At 42.2% G+C, this 25,384-nt stretch overlaps 1 protein-coding gene across 1 annotated transcript in view; it reads right to left on the bottom strand.

The window, feature by feature from the left end:
* ryr1b (ryanodine receptor 1b (skeletal)) overlaps nt 1-25,384 on the bottom strand; it is a gene marked incomplete at its 5' end in the record, with an annotated part of 88,100 nt that overhangs the window by 11,446 nt on the left and 51,270 nt on the right. Inside the window, 28 exons of the mRNA XM_083695879.1 lie at nt 24-152; nt 363-451; nt 2,321-2,401; nt 6,311-6,328; nt 8,728-8,801; nt 8,930-9,006; nt 9,782-9,861; nt 10,022-10,121; nt 12,342-12,422; nt 12,574-12,625; nt 12,756-12,862; nt 12,975-13,071; nt 13,168-13,280; nt 13,419-13,553; nt 13,783-13,842; nt 14,004-14,174; nt 16,103-16,117; nt 16,469-16,561; nt 16,700-16,787; nt 17,109-17,349; nt 17,475-17,795; nt 17,922-18,052; nt 18,177-18,258; nt 18,403-18,511; nt 18,594-18,720; nt 18,839-18,899; nt 20,065-20,114; nt 20,428-20,549. Of these exons, the coding sequence (XP_083552005.1) occupies nt 24-152; nt 363-451; nt 2,321-2,401; nt 6,311-6,328; nt 8,728-8,801; nt 8,930-9,006; nt 9,782-9,861; nt 10,022-10,121; nt 12,342-12,422; nt 12,574-12,625; nt 12,756-12,862; nt 12,975-13,071; nt 13,168-13,280; nt 13,419-13,553; nt 13,783-13,842; nt 14,004-14,174; nt 16,103-16,117; nt 16,469-16,561; nt 16,700-16,787; nt 17,109-17,349; nt 17,475-17,795; nt 17,922-18,052; nt 18,177-18,258; nt 18,403-18,511; nt 18,594-18,720; nt 18,839-18,899; nt 20,065-20,114; nt 20,428-20,549 (2,904 nt within the window). The remainder of the gene's footprint in view (nt 1-23; nt 153-362; nt 452-2,320; nt 2,402-6,310; nt 6,329-8,727; nt 8,802-8,929; nt 9,007-9,781; nt 9,862-10,021; nt 10,122-12,341; nt 12,423-12,573; nt 12,626-12,755; nt 12,863-12,974; nt 13,072-13,167; nt 13,281-13,418; nt 13,554-13,782; nt 13,843-14,003; nt 14,175-16,102; nt 16,118-16,468; nt 16,562-16,699; nt 16,788-17,108; nt 17,350-17,474; nt 17,796-17,921; nt 18,053-18,176; nt 18,259-18,402; nt 18,512-18,593; nt 18,721-18,838; nt 18,900-20,064; nt 20,115-20,427; nt 20,550-25,384) is intronic.

The raw sequence follows: 25,384 nt of genomic DNA on the forward strand, positions 1-25,384 counted from the left end.
CTACCAAAGCAGGGCCTCCTTACCTGGATGTACTCTGTGAGACTGTTGAAGACCTGTTTAGCCACTGTCATAGCCTTGGAGAAGTTTCTCTTGCCTGGCTCGTCCATAATGTCCTTGCCAGAGTAGTACCAGTAGAAGTCACTGATAGACTCCTGTAGAGGAGCAGAAAGGTAGAGAGGAGTAGAAAGGTAATGTTAGGAGACTGAAGAAAACAGAGAGAGAGCATGAGAGAGAGAGAGAGAGAGAGAGAGAGAGAGAGAGAGAAAGAGAGAGAGAGAGAGAGAGAGAGAGAGAGAGAGAGAGAGAGAGAGAGAGAGAGAGAGAGAGCTAGAGAGAGAGCTCCTGGTCCAGCCTAACTGTACCTGCAATCGGAGCAGATAGTCCACAGTGCAAATAATAATGTTGATGGTGGTGGTACTGCCGGTCTGTGTCCGTAGATAGTTTTGGAAATCTGCAAGAACAATAGAAGCACACGCTGCAGTATGAGCACAAAGAGGTGGACAGCAAGGTGGACATGTGCTTTGAAGGTGCACTTACAGATTATGGATCAGACCTGGGTCAAAACGTATTTGAAATACTTTGAGCATTTCCTTAAGCCTGCCTAGGGTACCAGATGGGCAAGGTTTGCACTTTTGGGACTTTTATTTCACTGGATCCATTGTGCCAGGGGTACTCAACAATCAAGCACAGATATGATTGATTATTAAATTATTAAAAATTCCATTTGATGTGGAACACAATTGGTGCTGTAAAGCCTTGTTCACACTGGCAATTTGAAGTGACTCAAATGCAATTTTTTCCCATATCCGATTTGAAACTGACTTATTTCCTGCAGTCTGAACACATGGAACACATGGAATCGGATATTTCTAACATTCATAAGTGGTTTGAAATCAGATACAAATCTGATTCCTGGTCATGCAACTTGTGTCTGAACAGTCAGATCCAATTTATTTGCCCTGGAGTGATTTTTTCATCACCCCCTGTGCGACACTGTTGTCTGAGATCATCACTTGACACGCGACAAACAACAAAGAAGCATGGAGGACTGAGAGTTTGTGGAGTACTGAAGAAGTGTGTTGCTTTCTGTCACTATCTATGATCTCATAAAAAGAAAGAGCAAGCAACTGGGAAACTTCCATGGCAGGCATTGTTGTCACCCACAACAACTTCTGAGTTAGAGAAAGCACAAGTGTAGATGATTTGATGGCACCAGCCATGTGATTAAATGTGTTTAAATGTGGCTGAGACAAAGACAGTGATCGTCTGATCTTTCATTGGGAATGGTGATCAATGTCAGGCCGCAACACCTATTTATAGTTGAATGAGCATGCCTGGTGGACGTCCTGAAGAAATCGCACCTCGACTGTCATCAATTCCTTTGCTATTGTAATGTATATAGTATAGGCCAACTGGCCTCTCCCTCCTACAGTATGTTCGATTGTTTGGATGATATTTAAGGAAGAAAGAGACCATTCATTATTTGAGTTTCTCAGGGCAGCCTATGGGCATCGGTCTCCTGTGTAGTCCTTGACACACATAGCGTCAGACGTACTGTATGGTTAAACTTCCATTTGTTTACTACAGTTTGTTTATTTTATATGTTCCTTTGAAACTGTTAAATTGGTTAATTTCTTGATACTCTATTCTCATTCTTCCTACAGTACGTGCATTAAAGTGATGTTGTGCACTGGATAAAGGTTCTGTTAAAACAGCACAACATAATCGTGAACAGGTTATCACATAGAGTTCACCATTAATGTCTAATGTTCACATGCAATGTTAACAACATACAGAGTCGAGTCATCGGCATCAAGTATTGGACCAAGCGTAAACCCCTCGCGATTAATTGTAACTTGAGAGCATGGTGGTAGCATACTGGGTATTCTTAATGGAATCTAGGACCCAATATGATTGAGAGCCTGTCACACAGGGATGAGCAAATCATTATTAATCATTATTAACCATAAAATATATTTTGGAGTCAGATATAACGTAATGTTAACTTGTGTTAGTTGGTCATGTGACCACTTGTATAGAGTCTGCTTTATCATGTTCATAACTGTCTGAAGTTGTACTGTGGAATAAATGTATGTCTTTATTCTTAACCCGTCCAGTCCTTTCTCTATCATTCAGTCTTTTATCACAATTCTTCACAAGCACCACCACCTACACAGCACAGGATCCAGTTGTTACTATGACACCTAGAAAAGCCATGTCAGCTTAAGACGACAATGTCTGAACGTTAATTAAGCATTAAGGGCTGTAGTGTGAAAAAAGCTTTAGATGGCACAGATGTAGTTTTGTGTATATGACTCACCGTTATTGTGGCCCTCGCAAAGCAGCTGCAGGAAGCGGAAGAGGTCGCAGGTAAATTCATCATCCGCCATCACTTTCTCATCTGAGCAGAGGAACAGAAAACATGGAAGTAAATGTATGGGCAAGAGGACACTCAGGTGAGGTATGTGTGTTTATTTTTGAAAATCTGTATTTGAGAGAGTGTAAATGGGTCCATTGTGTTTCTGGAAGAGTGCAACGATGAATGAGGGAAGCTTAAAATGAAGGATTAAGCCTGTTAATGGGTTGGCAAAGTGAAAGAAACTTCCTTTAAATGAGAAAATACCTACACTAAGGTATCAATATGGCTAACAAGGTAGTGTTCAATAGTCTACATAATGATGTATTTGTGTGTTGGTACATGCATATGTGTTTTGGTACATGCATATGTGTGTGAGTGTGTGTGTGTGTGTGTGTGTGTGTGTGTGTGTGTGTGTGTGTGTGTGTGTGTGTGTGTGTGTGTGTGTGTGTGTGTGTGTATGTGTGTGTGTGTGTGTGTGTGTGTGTTTAACAGCCCAAATGTGTGAGTCGCATAATCACATCATATCACTCCCTGGCCTCATTAGCATGTTAGTAGAAACCACAAAGACCTCAATGAGCTCCTCCGTTTGTCTGTCCACTTGAAAGCGGATGGCAAACAGTGGGAAAGGAGAGGCAGAGAAGCTTCCACACAGAACTTCAGCTTTGGCTTTACCTGCTCCCTCCCCATAACTGCATATCTGTCTTGCCACACAAGCTCTCCACACACACAGATTTGCAGACCAACAACCAAGGAATGATGGACAAAACTCAAACAGACAAAGGTCAAACATCAATGATGCCACATTGAAATGGATGACGACACTGGGTGGGGCCCATTTTGACATTGATAAATTCAGTTGACATGAAATAGACAGAGGATACCACAAACAGTATGACCACACATTCTCTTTAATGAGAACAGCCACACAGTGAACATACAAAATACAGAGAGGAGAGCTTTGTGTCTCTGTACATCATACACAAAGGCACACATTCATGCAGGACAGATCTACTGAACTCCACAAACTCCAGTATGTGTGTGTATATGTTTGTGGGAGATGGAGGATGAAGAAAGGACACGAGAACCAAGCCACATTTTAGGGGGAGCAGGTCACAAGGGTTTAAATTGAGAACAGTGGGACAGTGTGTGGGGGTAAGTGGCCAGCACAGGGTTCAATGAGGCAATGTGGGCTTCATGTTGTGTGTTTAGGACCTAGGCCTTACTGTGTGGGGCGTGAGAGAGAGAGAATGTTATGGTTTCTAGGGTTGATGATTTTAGTGACCAATGATCAGTGGGAAGTGCCGCAGTTCACATAATGACTGTTCATTCCAGTCAATGTAACCTGTTTGGGTTAATTGTTTTAGTAGCAACACCATTTCAGTATGGTATGTTCATAGAACTTGCAATAGCCTAGGTAACATAATGAACACAGTAAATACAGTACATGGGAAATAAGACATATTAGACTCATATTAAGATGATTTATGGAATGAAAAAAAACAGGTATGATTAGTTTAACAGTGGAGGAATGTACAACAACTATATCATTTAAATAACAGAACAACCCTGAGGTGTAATCAAACATTTCACACTTTAAATTAAACCTTTATTATACAAACATGTTTCTATGATGTGCATCAATAGCTGGAATGTGTGTGTTTTAGGTAAACATGATTCTAAATTTCTTTGCTATCTAAAGCTCCTATGATGTCTGCTGCTTAAGGGTTACCTGTTATTTTAGGAGTCTATTCCAATTTCCTTGCACATCACCTTACGCTCGCATACTGAGCTCCAGGCGTATTCTAATTGTGCCAACTGCGTGCTCACATTTGAGGGGTGTTTCTCATGAATATCATAGATCCACGCATTCTCATCTGATATTTTATGCGCAAAATCTCAATGCTCCTTGTGCCCTGGAGAGGCTGCATGAAGTCTATTGGCAGTGTTCAAAATTACATATTTTGCTATCAGTATTTTAATGGATGACAGTTGATTTAACAGTAAGGTAATCAGGTTAATGTAAAATTGCTCATGTCATTACCATTTGTTGAAGTAACACCGTAAAGAATTAAATACATATTATAAGTAATGGGACAGTGAAGCATTTTTTCTTCTTTTGGCTCTATACTCCAAAAGTTTGGATTTTAAATCAAACAATGACTATGATGTTAAAGTAGAGATTCTCAGCTTATTTTGGGGGGTAAGTCAGGTGTGTTCCATCACATCATTTGTGCAGGCATAAGAGAGCTGTCAATGCCTATTGATTCTAGGCTTTGCAGTTGCCTTTGGAGTCTGCTCATGGTGTCTGCCAACATGAGGACCAAATGTGTCAATGAAAGTCAAGGAAGCCATTATTAGGTTGAAAAATCTAAAAAAAATAATTATCAGAAACATAGCCAAAACCTAAGGCATGCCAAAATCAGTTTGGAACATCATTAAAAAGAAGAAAAAAAAAAGCACTGGTGAGCTCAGCATTCACAAACGGGCTGGTAGGCCAAGGAAGACTTCTACAGGAGATGTTTTGGATGTATTGTCATATTACTGTATGTACTGGGATGCAAGATAGTTTATGACAGTACAATTAAATTCTTACTCGCAAGCCCTCCTTTTTGCAATAACACATGAGGGGGTGCTATATTGTGGATATTGGAACTGCTGTGTTGCGTTCATAGAGGCACAGCCGATGGAAGTACATTTTAAACATGTTTGATGACCACATTTCTTTCTTTTAAGTTACTTTTGCGAACAAATGTTACAATCTTTGCAAACACTTGAGTGCTCCATGACAATTCTGACAGTTGAAGGATTACCTTGGCAATGTTTCTACCACTGATTTCGCAACGCAATATAAGTAACCATGGACAGCGGTCATGAATGATTGATTGATAGCACTATTAAAAGATATGCACACACCTTTTCAAAATGGGAATACAAAATCTTGGAAAGTGTGGAAAAGCATGGAGTGCAAGGAAATCACAATAGACCCCTTACAGCCTACAAATGCAAGGGAAATACTAAGTCATCTTGACCTACTGTATGACTCCTAGGTTTCTAGGTCTAAATTAGTTTCAACTGAAAATCTATGGCCAAAAACTACTGTATCTGAAAAAATAAAGGGCTGCAGAATGTCTAGACATGATGTTACAACTAACAGCTGAATAAGAACAAACATATTCATATACATATCCTGAGAGAACATCCTTGTAATGTAGTGTTAAAGAGGAATATGCGAGTACAGATTAAAGGTTATGATTTAGGCAATGGAGGGGATGAATAAGTTGTACAGTATTCCACACAGCATGTCCCGAACACTGGCCATATGTGCTATCTGGCCATATCTGGCCATATGTGTCTGGCAACTTTATAATCTAATTATTAGAGAGGACTTTCAGATATTGTAAAATGTCTCTAATCTGGGATTTGAGTCCCTATTGAGGCTGCAATTCATTTCAGAGTTTCTAGGATACAAGACCACATACAGTTCTCTGTTATCTCCTCAAGAGAACTGATCAGGAAAAGGAAGAACCAAGCTAGTTTCATTCCTTCTTCTCGATCAGTCACCATTTGATGAGCGTTGGAGTTACAGTAGATCTGTGATAAAGCACTCAAGGACAACAATCTAACTTTACAATCACTGCTAATGGATGGGTCATGTCCCTTTATTCAACTGACTAAATAGACTTTCTCTGGTCAAGTGTGATACTACAGTAGCACTGAGATTAATGAATAAGACTACAGTATAAGACAAAAATCAAATCTATGTAGTTTTGTCAAGGCTAAAATAAATGTTCTAGTGATTGGAAAGTTTATTTCAGTGGTTCCTTGAGTGCGAAATGAAATGCATATTAACTACACAGTACAGAAAATAGACTAGTCAAGTGAATATGAGCTGAAGGAGAGAAAGGACAGAAAGGAGAGAAAGAAAGAATGAGAGAACCAGGTTTTATTTACCACGTTCTAGCTTCATATCTGAAAACAGAGAGAGCAGCAAGAAGGTGGATGGCGGAAGGGCATAAAGGGTAGGGGTGGGTTGGAGTGGTGGTGGTGAGGGGGAGAGAGAGAGAGAGCTGTAGTGAGTCCAGCATAGCAATCAAGCCATTGGCAAGGGGAGATATACAATACAGTCTCTTACATAAACAGTCAGAACTCAATGATTCATATAGCACCTTTATGAATCTCATACTGATGTCTGTTTGAACAGCATAAACACACACACACTCACACTCACACTCACGCACACGCACACGCACACACACACACACACACACACACACACACACACACACACACACACACACACACACACACACACAAATAAATACAAAATACAAACACATGAACACTCACATACGAGAGCATGTAAACTCCACTAAGCTGTAAAAAGAACACTAATTCACAGACAATACATGGCAGGGGAGAACTATGTACGCTACCTCAGCCTGCTATCTTTGAAAATATCTGCATATATAATGTTCATACAAGGCCCAACAAACATACAAGTGGCAGGTATATATTTAACCTGCAGCTGTGCAGATTCAATCAAACCTGCAGATGGGCAGGTTAATGAATATACAAATGAATATACCTGCCAGCAGCATGTTCCTCCTTGAACCAGTTTAAATAAAACCTGACAAAATAAGGTTATTTTTTAAACCTGCAGTTATTGATAAAACTTGCTTAGGGGCAGGTTCTTTTTAACACCTGCATACAACAGGTTCCAATTATATCCGCAAATGATGTTTTGGAACCTGTTCTTAAGAATGTTTACAAATAAAACATGGTATCAGCAGGTTATTGAAAAGACACTTTTTTGGCCCTCCCAGATAACATTTGTTTACCTATACCGGCACTTTAATCAACCCCAAATGTGTTGTCATTGGAAAGAATGTGACATGTGTTTTTCTAAATCTGGAAAGTATGTTCTTGGAGAACCCCAATGAAGGTCCCAAAATGTTATCTGGGAGGTCAAAGAAAGTTGGACCATGCCCACAGATCATGGTGACAACTAAATAGGCTGCTTTTGAAGAGTACCCCTCAATTTGATGTGCTGAGACATCTTCAGAATGGCTGTGGCCAACAACATGATTCAACTATGTACATGCTCAGCAGACTCTCCCAATTAACGCAAGTGTAAACTTAACCAAGTGAAATTAACCCTTCAGAGTAAAAAGAGGGCCAAAGGTCACGTAGAGAACCACTGCCTTCTCACTTAGAGAACCATTGCCTGCACCACTTAGGGAACCAATGCCTGCCTGTGGGTTGCAATTGAGCTAGCAAAGAGTCCTTTTACAGAATCTATTGTGAACTTATAGTGATGCCATGTTTTCAATCTCTGCTTCCAATGTCCACATTCTGTCCCTGCAGTTACATGCTGATAGCATGGTCCCTGCAGTTACAGCATAATGGTCAATTCTTAACCTAAAGACTAGCAGGATTGATAAGGATGTCTCTGGGAGACCCTGAATTGAATTTGTTTGATTAAGAGCCATAGGGCTGCTTTGAAGGGTCAAAAAGATGAAATCTTTCCAAATATTACACATTTGTGACCGGGGGTCCTCCTTTGACCAACATATAGAGGAGTTGAATCATGTACATATTTGTATCATGTTTCCATTCTAAAGATGGGATTCAAAGCCCATTAAATTGAGGGATAGGCTTCAAAACCATGATCAGTGACGTGCGGGTAAAGCAAACCTGCAAGGTGCAATTAAATTAAACCTGATTTAAAGCAGTTGTTTGAAACCTGTAGACATGCAGGTAAAGCAAACCTACAGAATACAGGTTTATGGGGGTCTACCTATATGTGCTATTTGCAGGTTATATTCATGAGGTTGTTGCAAGTAAAGCAAATGTTGTAAAGCGGGTTTGGAAAATCTGCTGTTGCACAGGTTAAGCATACCTGCTGTGGGTCAGGTTTCACAAACCTGCAGAATTGCAGGTAAATTCAACCTTTAAAGGTTGCTGAAGCTTACAGAAGTGCAGGTAAAACCAACCTGCTTGAGGCAGGTTTCTGGAACCTGCAGGCATACAGGTAAAGCAAACCTGCTTGGGGCAGTTTTCCGAAATGCGCTTTTGTGTAGGTAAAGCAAACCTGCTTAAAGGCAGGTTTTTTAAACCTGCAGACGTTTATTTACAGGTTACATTCAGGAGTTGTGTTGGCTAACTAATTGAGTGAAGGAGTGAAATATAAACCATCCTAATTGAAAGTGGACCAATTTCAGATTAATCTCTATGGACTACAGTGTATCTAGTATGACAGCTCAGAGAAAAAGACAGGTCGTTGTAAACAGTGGATGTAGTGTATGTGCAAACTATGCCTTTTTGGGTGGCAGAGCTGGTGTGACAGGAGGATTTGTCACCATACTCACTTGTGCCCTCTTCTGATACCATGCCAAGCCCTTCAGCCTTGTTCTGTCTCTCAAAGGCATTCAGGTCCAGAACACTGCCAACAAACACACATATAGAATCACACGTGGCTTCCTTACAGGACAGAAGATAACATGGATTTGACACGCTGATGACTGCTGAGGTAATCAATCCCCTATGTAGAGGTCAACATCATAAATGTACCTGCAGGTCTGCATAAGAGCCTGCACGCTCAGGAAGAAGCCCACATCCTTCTTGTCCTTCAGATAGTCCAGCATTCTCTGCACAGAGACAGGAAGAGGGCAACATCAGCCTAAGCATGGGAGCCTAGACTGCATACTGTTACGAAACCAACTAGCCAGCCTACAAATATCTCCACTCTAGTCTAGTCTAGGGGTGCTAGGCTGTCTAAAAAGTTCTGCAACCGGTCTGGATGTGTGTATTAACGTGAGAAGTTGGAGTACGTGGACAGTATTGGGTGTACATGTCCCTGGGGAGAAACAGAGAAAGCAGCTCCAGCGAGGCATTGATGCCAGCCAGCCCCAGCAGATGCAGCAGAAGCCGCGATGTTCATATGGTGAAATATAATGACTCATAATTACAAAAGAATAATGTCCCACATTCTATAACAAAACAACTATCCGAATTTCCTGGGAGCTCACGTCATACGTGTGGCTATGTCTGTTCACACATAATCCCCCCTCCCTGGCAAGTCACACTGATGTCTTAAACATTCCGTCCTTGCCTCTCCCACCGCGGTCCTGGCTGCACTGCCCCCCATACGTGTGGAGTGTGAAATGTGACAGTGTTCTGTCTCAACTGTGACCTATCCCTATCTCTATCTAGACTACTGATTCCTAACAATACCCAATGCCTTGACTCAGACAACTGCTTTCAGTGCTTTCATTGACTCTAATCTAACCACATGGCTATTAGGGCCACTGTATATTGATGGTGGATGAGATGGGTTGCAGTACTCCAACAACATTGAAAATGTTTGTTGATGGGAGATGGGAAAAGGGAAATGTGCAGTAGATAACTGACAGCATCACTCACCTGCTGTACATCACAGTTGCCTCCATTTAGGATGGAGATACCCAGCTTGAGTGTGGAGGAGACCATTGCCCCGGTCTCACCTGGGAGAGACACGGACAGAGAACTGAGACAGGAGCCAGATAGACACTATTCGTGAGGTTGATCACTGTTTGTGAGATTTGTGTGTGTGTGTGTGCGCGTGTGTGTGTGTGTGTGTGTGTGTGTGTGTGTGTGTGTCTGTCTGTCAAGGGGATAATGTACCTTTGCAGGCGCTGATCATCTGCAGTACCATCTCTGCAGCCCCTCTGTTGTGCAGACGAGACTGCTGGTACAGGAGCCTCTGTTTCTCCATCTCTTTGTCCTGTGGGAGAGACAGGGGAAAAGCTATAAACCTGCCTCCCATGCCTGCACTGCCCCCCGCACTGGCTCTCTACTTGCACGCACACACTCACGCACACACTGTATTCTCTTCCATTTGATTAGTTATGAAGTTGTTATTACGGCTCTTCACATTTGCCAGCAGCAGCAAAACGTTAGATGACAGCAAACACACCTGGCTGATCTCCCTGTAGGATACATACAGAATTATAGTAGTCTGAAAAGGATAGTAGTAGTCTGAAAAATACTGATGGCATGCATTCCCCCAGAATCCAACAGTATAGGTGGGTGGTTATGGTCCATAGCCTTACACTGACATGCTCCAAGCAGCAGGATCTGATATAAGAAAGGCATGTTTTTTTGCCTTGTTTTGCATTTGTTAGCTAGAACTGCAAAGGGATGTGTGAGACTCCCCAAATCTAAGTAAGCATTCAGTATCTAACTGCATCTTTGACACAACACAGTATTACTGCAATGAATGATCATCTCCTGTTGGCAAAAGGAATTATACAAGAAGAAAATAGAAAAATCCCACCCACAATACACAAGGCTAGAGCCCCACCCAAAAGCATCCCAGCTTTCCATCCACCCCCTCCCCCCTCCCTCATTGGCCTAGCCATGGATTACAAAATGTGTGTGGGGAGATCTACCTAGTTTATAGAGGCTCTCCTTTTCTCATGTAGACAAATGTGTAACTTTATTGCAGTAACCTGTTTGTGTTCACATGAGCATGTGTGCATGTTTGTGTGTGTGTGTGCACTGTAGGAGTGTGTGTGTGTGCGTGTGTGTGTGTGTGCGTGTGTGTGTGTGTGTGTGTGTGTGTGTGCGTGTGTGTGTGTGCGTGTGTGTGTATGTGTGTGTGTGTGTGTGTGTGTGTGTGTCTGTGTGTGTGTGTGTGTGTGTGTGCACTGTAGGAGTGTGTATATGTATATGTGTGCATGGGGGGGGGGGGATTGTGTGTGTTTGAGGTAAGAGTATGTCTGGCTGACTGTGCAGGCTTTTACTGTAGGTCCTTGGTGAGTACAGAGAATGAGATTTGTTAATTAAGTCCAATTCAGAGAAAAGACATACAAAATCAATAGGTTGCCTGTGGTTGTTAGGATTCAAACAGATCAATCCAAATGTAAGAACACAGCCCGACTAGTGGGTGAGTAGGGGCAGTGTGAGAGATAAAGGGGGTGATGCAAGTTCAGGAGGCTGGCTACAGACACTGAGGTAGTAACCACAGACACACAGGGGCTGACTCTTGCATCCTCTCTTCTTGCCTCCTCTTCAAAATGCATTGGAGGAGATGGTCCGAGGGGAGGTACCTCACACCTTCTCCTCCAATTGTTTTTGAAGAAGGAGGAAGTGAAAAGAGAGGATGCGAGAAATTAAGGAATCATAAAGACTTTGGAGATTCACTCAGTGTTTAAGACAGGAGAGGTGGCTCTGGTAATAAAAAAAAACTAAACTATGTCTCTGCATGTGTATGTCATTGCAGACTCACACATACAGACACCCGTTTTTTCACGACTGTAGCTGACAAACCTCAAACGCTCTGGAAGGCAACACCTCATCTCTGAGTACACAGCAATAAAACCGTTATGGATGGAATGATATGATCCTTGGAGACCACATTTTTGTTTTGGATCATCCTACTGTTCTTTAAACAATGTTTTAATGAAAGTTGAATAGTTAGACTTGGGTGAAATATTGTCCTCCAGAAAAAGCAATGGGTATATCATACACTCCATATACTGAGCCTTCGCATCATCACAATATCCAAGCCTGAAGTTTGAAATGTCATTGTGTCGCCAGTCAGATATTAAGTATTTTCAAATATTAATGATATCAAAGCTCTACAGTAAATCAATAACAGGGTTGGAATTTGTGATTCTGAGGTCAAAACACAGATAGTCTTAATTTTGCCATTTTGCCATTTTGTTGTCTTTAGTTGCACCATCTCTCTGCACTCGCTCAAGGCATGCAATTTAGAGACACAAATTAAGACCAAGACAGAGACTACAGGGCAGAGTCCAGGAAAGGAATGCACAAGTCAGTCCACCATAGCAAGAAATAGACAAGTTGTGTGAGGGAACAAGAAACAGACTGGAAGAGAGAGGATGTGGCGTGGGGTGTGATGGCTCGGTGTGGTCACTCAGTGCATGGGGGAGTTGTTGCTCTGGTAACTCCCCTGTCCCCAGCCCCTGGCCCCCCATACCATCTCTGTCTGTCGCACCTCAAAGGACAGCTCTTCCCCCTCCTCCTCTCCACCTTCGTCATCCTCACCACTGTGGCAGCTCTGGAGACAGGGAGTGGCAGAGAGAGAAAGAGAGAGGGGGGGGGGAGAAAGAGAGAGAGTTAGAAATAGGTCTTATACAGCAAATTGTATTAAAAACATCAGAAGTCAGGTTGCATGTTTCCTAGACAATATAAAATCAACAAATACTTACCTTTGCCATAATATCAGCATATGCCATATATAGATGGTCAAGATCAAGTTTACTGCAATAAGAGAACAGCACAGGGAACTTAGAAAAAGTAACATTGTCCATTGTCCATTCTCTCCTCGTCTTTTCTCACTGCTGCAGTGACTGATGTGGTAGCAGGGTGGTGTGGTGAGAGGCTGTCTCACCTCTTCTCTGTAAGAGCGGTACGACTAAAATGAAGGATAAGCTGATGGAGTGGGTCAGGTTTTGTCTCTGTTTCCTCCTCCTCTTCTTCCTCTTCTTCCATGGCTTTCTAAACATTGGGAATGTAATGAATTGGGATTCAGTACACATTTCTACACACATTCCAGAAATTGTGTCGCCAACATAAACGTATCACAGCACAGGGAGAAAAAGGCCCTTACAGATAAGTCATCTATCATCTTGTCTTCAAATGAGTAGCCCTCTGTTATCAGCCAGTTGCGCTTGTATCCATCCAGGAACATATTGGATGCCCTGTGCCTGAGAAAGACAAAATGCTCAGGGTTACTCTAGTGGCACTACAGAGGGAACCCTAAGATACAGCCATAGTGATGGTAGGATGAGGTGCATCTCTACCTTGGGACGTTGTACAGTGGGGTCATCCTGAAGCAGGCCACCACTGCCCTGCGACGCTGTTTGGACAGCAGCTTGTGCCACACCATCTTCTTTGACTTGAATGGGTGCTCCGTCTGATGGGGAGCAACACGTCTTTACATTGTCCATAGTATTGTAAGAGTATCGTTTGTGTTACCTCTAAGGTTGAGGTTGTGTAAAAGTCTCATATGTGTGTATAAGGTGTGTTTACAGTATAGTGTGTGTGTACTCACCACCTCAATGTGGTAGAGGACAGCTGACACCTCCTGCACCCTCTTCACTACCTTCTCTGGGTCTTCTGCATCTTCAGTTCTACCAGACGTCTCCTTGTACAGGGCCATCTGCCAGCGCATGGACGGATCCTCAACCTGGACCACAGGGCATACAGTCATTACACTCCATCCATCCATTCATCCATCAATACTGTACATATATACTTACACCTTGTAAACATAGATAAGATATTGCTACTTTACAGTACATGACATATATACACACTAAAAACAGATACAGTATAGCCATTCATTCATATTTAAAGAGTGAATGTACTGTTTTGTCCCCAGTTAAAACATGCCAAGATAGAGAAAGGCCACTCACCTTGCCCTGCAAATGCAGGTTGTTTTGCAGGAACTCCCTCACCTCCTCATCTGTGTCTTTCTGTTCGAGAACAGGCCAGAGAGTAGGGGACATCCATGACACGTCAAAAAGTGTTAAGAATATATTCAAAGTAGATGATCTAGAGGAGCTAGTTTCAAAAGCTTACAGAAAGTATAGAGAGAAGATACAGGGACACAAGTGTCAACACCAAGGCACAGTACCAGGGAGTATCTGATCTTGGCCAGGTTGATGAGCTCCTGGTCTGCAGGAGAACACATGTTCAGCCCGATAGGGAGCATCTTCTTCAAGGCTGCCACGATGAGGGAGGTCTGCACCGAGTATCGGTCCCCACGCCGCTTCTTCTTGGTACGCTCTGCGTCTGAGCCCCCTGCCTATGAAGAGAAAGTGGGGTCAGACAGTCCTATCGCTCTCTGTTCCCCCATACTCCCATACTCCCATACTCTCTGATATGGTTATGATGGTAGAAGACCAATCTGGATTAAACTTCTTCAAGGGATGGAGTAATGTTTGGGATACATAGTAGGCAAAATTGTAGGACTCTTTTGTTTTACGGGCTTTTGAAAAAGGTAGCAGAAATCAAATGCTTTTCTAATTGATATCTTAAAACTGTGATAGCTAATGTATGATTGAAAAATTAATTGTTTAACAAAAAAGGATAGAAAATTTAATACAACTCATGCCTCTACATCACTGCTGTAGTAGTGCTTAATTGTGAATAATTGTTTTATTTTGAGGTGAGAAGAAGGAAATGGATGGGAAGAGGGGGAATTGTGATTAACTTGACAAAGGGAAGGAATGAAAAAAAAAAAAAACACATGCTGAAAAGTCCAAAAAGGCAATCATAAAAGACAAACAGCATATCTAACACTACAGTACAACATCAGCGTTTTGTTTCTCTCCAAAGTCACGCCTTTGTGTCTCAAATGTGCAGCTTGTGAGTGTTACTGTAGCAGTAATAATGTAGGAATGCTCCAGTGCCGGTCCAGCTAGTCACACACAATGCAGCCCCACTCTTAGCAGTGCAGTGTCTGGATAGGCACACCCCATCCCCAGCACACCAGGAACAGCACAAGTCTATGGAGGACTCACTCCCGTCCTAAGGCTGCCAGTGCTCATTACAGACTCTTGTCTGGTCTCACAGCGCCGCTTAGCCCACTCCTTGTGTGTTTGAGTGCATGCGTGCGTGCGTGCGTGCATGTGTGCATGCATGCGTGTGTAATGACCATCTCACAGCTGAGGATAGGAGGTCTTCCTATACAGCAGGGAGTGTAATAGCCTTTACAAACCCTGTCACTCATACTGGCCCACAAAAAAGTACATTGGAAATATATAAAGTATGTGTGCAAGGCAAGCATAATGCCTAATTATGCCTTCTCCTTATGTCTCTTTGTGTAAGAGTGGTAGCAATGCGAACATTGTAGTGAGACTCTCAAATTGTGCATGCTTTAGACATACTGTATGTGATTTTGTGGGTGAATGATATGGAGAAGGGCATATCAAGAAAGTCAATAAGGGAGGAAACCCTCAAACCCACACAATTCATGAAATCAATAGTAGCATAAGAGTTGATAGATAGGTGGAGTGATAGTGGAATGATACTGGTATTATGCTATTGGCATAACAATGGTATTTTAGGTGAACATGGAATTACAGCTTATGTTTCATGATTTAGAGCACCCCCAATTAGGGAACTTTACCACCAAAGCTGGAAAACAACCAACATACAGAACCAGCAACTACACAGTAGAATATGCATAGACTCCATCCTGAGGAACTATCTAAAGGGAAACTCATCAAACTCAGGGTAGGGTCTCGGCTGCAGCAGTACTGACAACCATTCCTGCACACTGGGCACTGCTGAGCCAAGTGCCATGTAACCCTTCACATCACTACAATCTATGGGAGAGTGCTTTCATCAAGCACCTTTAGACCCCCCCTCACACAGGCAAGCATGCACGCACACACGCACGCACACACGCACAGTCATGTCCCTCAATCCCATTAGGTGACCACATACTAATGTCCATGTACTGGATAAGTCACAGCTTGTGTCTGTTTGTGTACATTTTGCACAGTGTGTGTGTGTGTGTGTGTCTGTGTGTGTGTGTGTGTGTGTGTGTGTGTGTGTGTGTGTGTGCGTGTGCATGTGCATATGCGTGTAAAAATCAGTGTAGGTGAACGTTCGGTCTGTGTGTGGATTCTCAGTGGCAGTTGTCCATGGGAGAACTTGATGAAATGCCTCCCTATACTCAGGGTGCCATGCGGTCAGCACAGTGCTCGTGCACAAACACAATCTAACCTCTCCATCTCCGGCCTAGTGGCCCCGCGTCCACACCGACACAGAACACAGAGAGAGAAGAGCGTTAACATGACTCTTACTGCTGACCTGAGATTGCAGACATCCATCACCTATCATAGCCCTTAGTAAACATCCTCTCAGAACAAGGTGGTGGACATATCTTATACTGAAGGAGCTACATCTCAGGCATACAGCCTCTCAATGACTGCTGGTCTCTCCCACTATGAAGCAGGCCTTAAGACTGGAAGTATTAGCAGATGCACTATTGCTAAAACTAGAATTAAAAAGGTAAACTCCTCTCTTAATTGTAATACCCTACTTCATATTCAGTTGAAGCTACTAATAGTAGTGTATGTCCACTCTCACCTTGCTCATCTTGCTCTTACTGTCGGCAGTGAGGAAGGACATGTTGTTGATCTCATTCATCACAACAAAGTTCTGCTCCTCCCGCTTGAAGTTCTGTAGAGGAGGTGGAGAGGGATTTAAGGGGAAAGACAGAGGAAGAGGGGAATATCTGTCAGATGCTATGATGGTAGAGTGATAAGCCATTCTCAGGAAGAGAGGGAGTGAGCAAGGAAAGGAGAGGAGGATGCTCACATGAGACTTGGACCAGAAGATGAAGACTTCTCCCACCATCCTGAAGAGATCCTCGGCATCTGGGTCTGGACAAGTCAGCCACCTCGCCCTGGTACACAACCCAGGAAGTGAGGTTTCCCGCTCACACGTACGCATGCACGCTCACACACACACACACACACACACACACACACACACACACACACACACACACACACACACACACACACACACACACACACACACACACACACACACACACACACACACACACACACACACACACACACACACAGCACATATGCTCATTTGAACATAAAGCATATTGCAATAAAGTCAATCAGCTGCCTGCCACTGAAACAGTCTGAGTCACTTGCCACTGAGTATGTATGTGTGTGGCTGGATAGACAGAGTTTTACAACAATTTTACCTGTTGTTGTCAACATAGCGAATGAGCAGGGGATAGAGGGCATACAGATCCCGACAGAGCACAGCAAACTCATCTCTGATAGTGCCCTCCTCACTGTCCACCTCAGTCTTCCCTTCCAGACGCAGATGGTCCTCCTCAGCCACCACCTTCCCTGACCGCTTCTTCAGCTTCTCCATGGTGGGGATGAAGTGGGACTTGAGCATCTCAGGCTTGGCTCTGCTCACAATAGGCTGGGCAAACACTAGCCACAAGGACACACAGGTTCAAAGGTCAATTCTCTCCTCTATCATTCAATCTCATTACAGTCCACAATCAATCACATAACCATCTGACTTAAAACTATCTCATTCTTAAAACAACAGCAACCTGCCAGTCTCTTCATCCAGGAAGCCTCGTCAATGCCCAGGTTGTTGACCACGATCTTCATGATGCTGCCCAGCAGCTGGTTGAGCTGTTCGGAGGTGACGTCCGTGCAGAGCTGGCCCTCCTGCTCAGGGAAGTTCTCTAAGCCTCTCTCCCACCAACGAGGCAGGTAATTACATAGCATGGGCAGGGTGATCTCAATCACGTGGGGCATCTCAGTGTAACGAGCCCCCGATTCTGCCAGGTCCCCGATCTCCTTCATTAGCACTTCCAGCTCTGGGATGTCAGTACACAACTCCTCCACTTGGTTAGGAAGGCCTAGAACTGGGGCGGGGAAACATTAATAGAAGAAATATTTTTTCCAATATCAATATTATCAATTCTATATTATTCCAATATCAATATTAATCCACGTTACTAGATGAGTAAGAGAATAGATGTGTGACTCACTGGCTCTCTCGCGGGGGGTCTTGGTGGTGTAGACTGAGTATGCGTTAAACTCATTGAGGACAGGTTCCAGGTAGGCCACAGGCATGGCAGCAGCTAAATGGGCCAAACACTCTCCCAGAGCTGGCCTCTGCCTGCATGGGACAGACAATACCATCACCTCCTGTCCCACGCATGCATTATCATCATCATTTTAACAAACCACACACACAATACAGACACCCCAGCCAGCACAGAGAACTGTCTATATCTACTCACTTCTCTGCATGTGGGGTCTTCACAGTGCCCAAGGAGTAGATACTGCACATGATGCGGTAGCAGGATATTTGCAGGTCATCCACTGGGAATCAGAGAGCGGGATTTCAAAACAGTGTCTTAGCAATTCTCTCAGCAAAAATAAGTACTCAAAGAGCTCCCACTATAGTGTACTTAATGCCATGTGCAGACCATAGACCATAGACACTGAGAGCTGAGGCACACTCACAGATGACATCATCCCCAAACTGGTGCTGCGCGATGTGGTCAAACAGGGAGGTGAGGACAGGCAGCAGGGCGATGGTGGTGTAGTTGATATTCTGAGACACACCCTTCACCTGCACACAGACACAGGAAACACATTGACTATGAGGAACCATAAAGGACTATTGGAAGGGTGAAGAAAAAGACTGTTCTCACCTGGTTCCGACTGGACACCTTGCCCAATTTGAGGTTCTCTACCATCTTCTCAATGTCGTCTGCAGCACTCTCAAAGAACTGTCGCAGTCCTGCCTTTACAATCTCAGGGCCAGACTTCATCACTGTTCTGAGAGAGAAGAAGAATGAGTAAAAGAGATGAAAATGTATTTGTTTTACCATACAATGTTTGTTTGAATAAATGCACTTTTACAAATAACAATGAATCATATATGATTGTCTGTTACCTGGCATCCAGTGATCGTGATAGGATATGCAGACAGTTAACCACTGCACCAGCATCTGTTCCTGTAAACAAACACAAACACACACTGTTATCAGAGCTGCAGTTTCACTGACATCTGTGTAGAGTCTGTCAAGTCTGAATCTTGGAAAGTGTTAACTAAGGCAATGAAACCAACATACACTCTGAATACTGCTGGGGTGAATACTCACATGGCAAACAAGCAAACAGTGTGGTACTAAATGTTAGAAAATGTTATGCAAAAAATATTACAACAGGGTTCATTTATGGCAATAATTTTTCTCTATAAAGGCAATGTAATCCAGATAACAATTTAAGTTAAACTATTTAACTTTAACTATACTGAAAAGTTACCAGAACATGTAGTGCTTATTTGATTAATTGTCAGTCTTGCATTTGCATTTACATTACAACTTTGCATTTACTTGAAGGCAGTCCACAGATTTGAATAGGTTGGAAGTTTCTGGATCTTGTAGTGCTTATTTGATTAATTTCCAAGGATTTGACAGTATTATTTGAAAACAGTCAATTGGCCAAAAGGTGAGGTGCATTCTCCTCTTTGCACTCTCCTATTATTACTTTTTTAATTATAACAACCTATCACTTTAGCCGCACCATTATGAGAAGAATCGGCGTCACCTCGAAACTCCTAAACAATCTCGATGGCAAGACGCATCATTCACCCAGTTTTGTCAAAAATTGGCCAGTGGTATCGGAGATAAAGCATGACATGTAAACAGACAGAAGTGTGTGATATACCAACTGACAGAGACCAATCCATTCCCTTCCCCAATGTCATTGTGGGGGACAACTAAAAGAGACAAATGTCGGTGAATGAAGAGGACGCAGGTTAAGCAGACACTGCGTCAAGCCAGCCAGGCTACATGGAGGTTACCTGTTGGAAACCTGTGGAGATGTAACACTCATACAAATACTTACACTACCACTCTATAAACCAGATATTGAGGGCTAAAAACTATAAAAAGACCAGGGTAAGGAAGCTAAAACAACTAAGCATAGCAGAAGCAGAGCTAAAGAGAGAGAAGGGGGTTAGAGAGGGAGGGGGGAGTAAGAGGGAGTGACAGTAGAGGGATAGAGGGATGAGGGTGCATTAATGAGTCAATAACTGATTATGATGAAATGGTAAGAAAGAAAGAGAGAGATGGTAACAGGAGGGTGAAGCATTAGACCACCATGCAGGTTCCTTACCAAAGAGAGAAACTCTGTGTCTCACCAGTGCAGCCAACTTACAGAAGATACTGAAGGAGGGGGAGAGAAGAGGAGAAGGGGAGGACAGGGGCAGGATGGGTGGAAGGTAGGGCAGGAAAGATGGAAAAGAAAGGAAAAAGTCAAAATAAATGGTCAAGCAAATTAAAGAGATTCCGTAAGAGAGTAGGGGAGAGATGGAGATACACAGAGGTACTGGATATATGTAGGGTTGCAAACAGAAACTATCACAAGCAAAGTATTTTGCCAAAGGTTTGTGATAGAGTTTAAATACTGTTCTAAAGTAAGTAAAAATCAATCATGAGTTGTTTGGAATTGTTCTCAAAAGTCTGCCTTGCAACTAACCTCGCAATCATCTCCTTCTCCTTGTTGGATGAATGGCCCCCACTGCCCAACACTTTAGCAGGAGTAGAGAGGAAGTAGAGGCAGTGGTTCTTGAAATACTGGTTAACAAGTGGTAGCAGAATCTGTAACACAGATCCAGAGAGACAACCATTACTCCCCAATATTAGAAATGCATTCTTCCTCCGTTCTTGGTATTGACTGACCTAACATGATTGGATTGGTCCAATTTCATTGCATTGCTTTCACCTATCAAGTCATGTACGATCAGGGTCATTCCATGTCAAATCAAAGCACAAAAGAGAATTCCGACACCCACCATCTCAGATAGTTCTGAAACGGTTTCTGTAGTTAGAAACAGATACAATAAGTATTCCTGCATCATTATTTTGTAGAAATGACAACACTTTTTATACATAGTCCCCCTATTTCAGGACACCAAAAGTAACGTCACAGACTCTTATAATGTCCAAATTAAGCACTAATTTTTGGTATTTGGTCGACAATCCTTTGCATGCAATAACTGCATGAAATCTGCTACCCATTGACCCTACCAGACACTGGGTATCATCTCTGGTGAAGCTCTGCCAGGCATGTACTGCAGCCATCTTCTGTTACTGTTTGTTTTTAGGTATTTTTGCCTAAAATCATATCATCAGGAAATGAAATGCATGTTCAATTGGATTTAAATCAGAAGATTAACTTGACCAGTCAGTAACTTTCCACTTTTTGGCCGTTTTGGGTCATTGTCTTACTGTATGATGAAGCACCATCCAATGGATTTGGAGGCATTTGCTTGTACTTGAGCAGAGATGTTTCCATACACTTCAGAATATACAGTTAGGTCCATATATATTTGGACTCTGACACAAAGTTTTAGCTGTTTACCAAAACATATTCAAGTTACAGTTAATTTCAGGGTATTAACATCCAAAAATGGAGGAAGGGTTTAGGAATTACAGCTCTTTTATATGTAGCCACCTCTTTTTCAAGGCACCAAAAGTAATTGGACAATTGACTCAAAAGCTGTTTCATGGACAGGTGTGGGTTATTCCTTTGTTATTTCTTTATCAATTAAGCAGGTAAAAGGTCTAAGTTGATTTCAAGTGTGGCATTTGCATTTGGAAGCTGTTGCTGTGAACGCACAACATGCGGTCAAAGGAGCTCTCAATGCAAGTGAAACAGGCCATCCTTAGGCTGCAAAAACAAAGAAATCCATCAGAGACATAGCGGCAACATTAGGAGTGGCCAAATCAACAGTTTGGTACATTCTGAGAAAAAAATAACGGCCAGATTAAAATAAATAAAAATAACGGCCAGATTAGACTTTGCCAAAAAACATCTAAAAAAGCCAGCCCAGTTCTGCAGTTCTGGAACAGCATTCTTTGGACAGATTAAACTAAGATCAACCTGTACCAGAATGAAGGGAAGAAAAAAGTATGGAGAAGGCTTGGAACTGCTCATGATCCGAAGCATACCACATCATCTATAAAACACGGTGGAGGCAGTGTGATGGCATGGGCATGCATGGCTTCCAATGGCACTGGGTCACTAGTGTTTATTGATGATGTGACAGAAGACAGAAGCAGCCGGATGAATTCTGAAGTGTTTAGGGATATACTGTCTGCTCAGATTCAGCCAAATTCAGCAAAGATGATTGGATGGCGCTTCACAGTACAGTTGGACAATGACCCAAAACATACTGCAAAAGCAACCCAGGAGTTTTTTAAGACAAAGAAGTGGAATATTCTGCAATGGCCGAGTCAATCACCTGATCTCAACGTGATCGAGCATGCATTTCACTTGCTGAAGACAAAACTAAAAGCAGAAAGACCCACGAACAAACAACAACTGTAGACAGCTGCAATAAAGGCCTGGCAAAGCATCACAAAGGAGGAAACCCAGCATTTGGTGATGTCCATGGGTTCCAGACTTCAGGCAGTCATTGCCTGCAAAGGATTCTCGACAAAGTATTAAAAATGAACATTTTATTTATGATTATGTTAATTTGTCCAATTACATTTGAACCCCTGAAAATGGGGGACTGTGTATAAAAATGGTTGCAATTCCTAAACGTTTCATACAATATTTTTGTTCAACCCCTTGAATTAAAGATGAAAGTCTGCACTTCAATTGCATCTCGATTGTTTCATTTCAAATCCATTGTGGTGGCGTACAGAGCCAGAATTATTTAAATTGTGTCACTGTCCAAATATTTCCGGACCTAACTGTATTCTACTGCTGCCATCAGCAGTTAGATCATCAATGAAGACAAGTTGGCCAACAATAGTGGCAGCTATACATGCCCAAAACATAACACCCCCTCCACCATTTTTCACAGATAAGGTGGTATGATGTAAATCTTGGGCAGATACTTTCTTCTCCAAACTTTCCTCTTGCAATCACTCTGGTACATGATAATATGTAACATGTAACCTGCCCATCCTTTTAGAGAATAACTCATTTCCATTTCCACTTATGGCATTTAGCCGATGCCTTTATCCAAAGCGACTTAATATAGCAAATGAATCATCTATCCATCAGTCATCATAAGATAAAGTAATCAATGTTCAGACCAGGGGCCATAGGAAGTCACAATGCTAGAAGAAGAAATGTATTTATTTCTTTTTTTTACTAACAGGAGAGAAACTTGTACAGGGGGGTAGTGGGGGTGAAGAGGTCTTTAGGAGGGACCGTTAAGATGTAGCCTGAAGAGAAGGGTCTTCAATCTACGGCGGAAGATTGGTAGTGACTCTGCAGTCATGACAACAGTGGGAAGCTCATTCCACAAGCGGGGCGCCAGGACAGTGAAAAGCCATGACCGAGTAGTGCGGCTGCTGCATCCACGTAGAGGCGGCTGTGCCAGGCGGCCAGCTGAGGTGGAAGAGCGGAGTGATCAGGCAGGGGTTTGGGGGCTGACCATTGCTTGCAAGTAGGGAGAGATTGTTCCCTTTGCCGCCCGGTAGGTGAGCACCAGGGTCTTGAATCTGATGCGAGCTGCTACTGGGAGCCAGTGAAGGGTGCAGAGGAGGGGAGTGACATGGGAGAATTTGGGGAGATTGAACACCAGACGGGCGGCAGCATTCTGGATGAGCTGTAGAGGCCTGACGGTGGAGGCGGGGATACCTGCCAAGAGTGCGTTGCAGTAGTCTAGGTGAGAGATCACAAGTGTTTGGACCAAAAGTGCTGCTTCTCTGGTGAGGAATGGACGTAATGGTTTGCACCTTGCAGCAAAGCCTCTGTAGTTCAGCTGATGACATATTCTGCGAATAGTAGTCTCTGACACATTCACGCCTACCTCCTGGAGAGTGTTCCTGATCTGTGTCACAGTTGTTTTGTGATTTACACACCTGAAAAAAATGCTTACTGTCCCATTACTTATGCAGGGCACTGTAATATTCAATAGTATTCAAAGCCCAAATCCGATTTGGTCCTACCTGATAATGATTGAGTCATGAGGAATCCAAAACAATGGTCAAAAGTCACCCATGAACCCTCCAAATATCACCTTTAGAAGATATTATCGGCCAGTATGAAATATCAGATCTCTATAGGTGTTAAGTAACATGAAGCTGCAGCTTGGAGCTTTGTACAATCAATTATCTTATTTATTTATCAGGGATGAAACTATATTTCTACAAAATAAATGTTCTTGGCCCAGCCTCATCAGATCTAGGTTCTTTGTTTGTTTTATTTGTTTTTACAGTTTTTACATATACATTTTATCAAACAGGTACTTTATTATATTTATCTATATTTATCTATTTATTTATTTCATTTTTGTACACATTATTATATTTTTCACATGGTAATTTCAGTTCATTATGGTATATTTTATATGATTTTCGGTGTACATGCTAAGATATTTTTAATTTAATATTGATAATTATAACTGATATAGTTGAGATTTATTTAAAATTTCACCCCTCAGCTGCTCTTCGCACATCCCGCCTCTCTAAATAGACGACCATTTCCTTGTGCCATATATTTTTCATTGTGCTGTGATGTCTCACGGAGTTACTGAAACGTTCAATTCGTAGATCTTGCACAGATCTAAAGCAAAAATGTCGATTTATATCATATTTTTGCTAAGAGTATAATTATATTGATTATTGATCGTCCAACAGTTACTAAGTCACCCAATAGTGCTTTTTGTAAGGTTATTTTTAGATGAATATTGTTTTTTGCCAGACATTCCTGCAAGTCAGACTTGACCTGAGGCCAATACCAAAACCGATAATCTACTACTGCTTCAGTTTCCTCACTACAAAATCTGCATACTGGCATTGTTCAGTGTTCCAAATTGTGAGCATTCTTTTGGTACCAGTCATTTAATACAGCAATTTAAATTGAAAAAAGTGAAGTGATGAGTCAATTGTTTGTATGTATGTTGTATGTAGTTTTATATATTGATTCATAAACCTGATGCCATGGGGACAGAAACATAAAATATCTGTTCCCAGTTATCTTGTGTCCTGTATGGCACACCAGTCAGTGTTTTTGATCTTAAATGAAACTGGTATACCAGGTCTATTTATACTAATATTTTTCAGCCATTTGTGATTTTTAATATGAGGAAGACAAACTAAATCCTTACCTTCTCCTTTTCTAATTTTCCTCTTCCAATTTCATGGCAAGTTTTTGTAATTTTCCGTATACATTGACACTTCTGTGTTCAAGCCCTGAATATCTAACCCTTTGATCATATTATTGGATCTGATTTTAGTTGCTAGTATTTAGATGGTCATAACAAACAAATATGGTGATGGACAACATTGTTTAACACCTCTTGATGGTTCAATACTCTCTGAGAAGTATCCATTATCCATTATTTTAAACCTGTGGTTGCTATACATAACTTTAACCCATTTTCTAAAATATTCTCAAAAATTAAAGATGTCAAGGCATTTATAAATAAATTATGAATAAATAAAACTTCATCAAAAGCCTTTTTGAAATC

This window comes from Argentina silus, assembly GCF_951799395.1.
Source record: "Argentina silus genome assembly, chromosome: X".
NCBI lineage: Eukaryota > Metazoa > Chordata > Actinopteri > Argentiniformes > Argentinidae > Argentina > Argentina silus.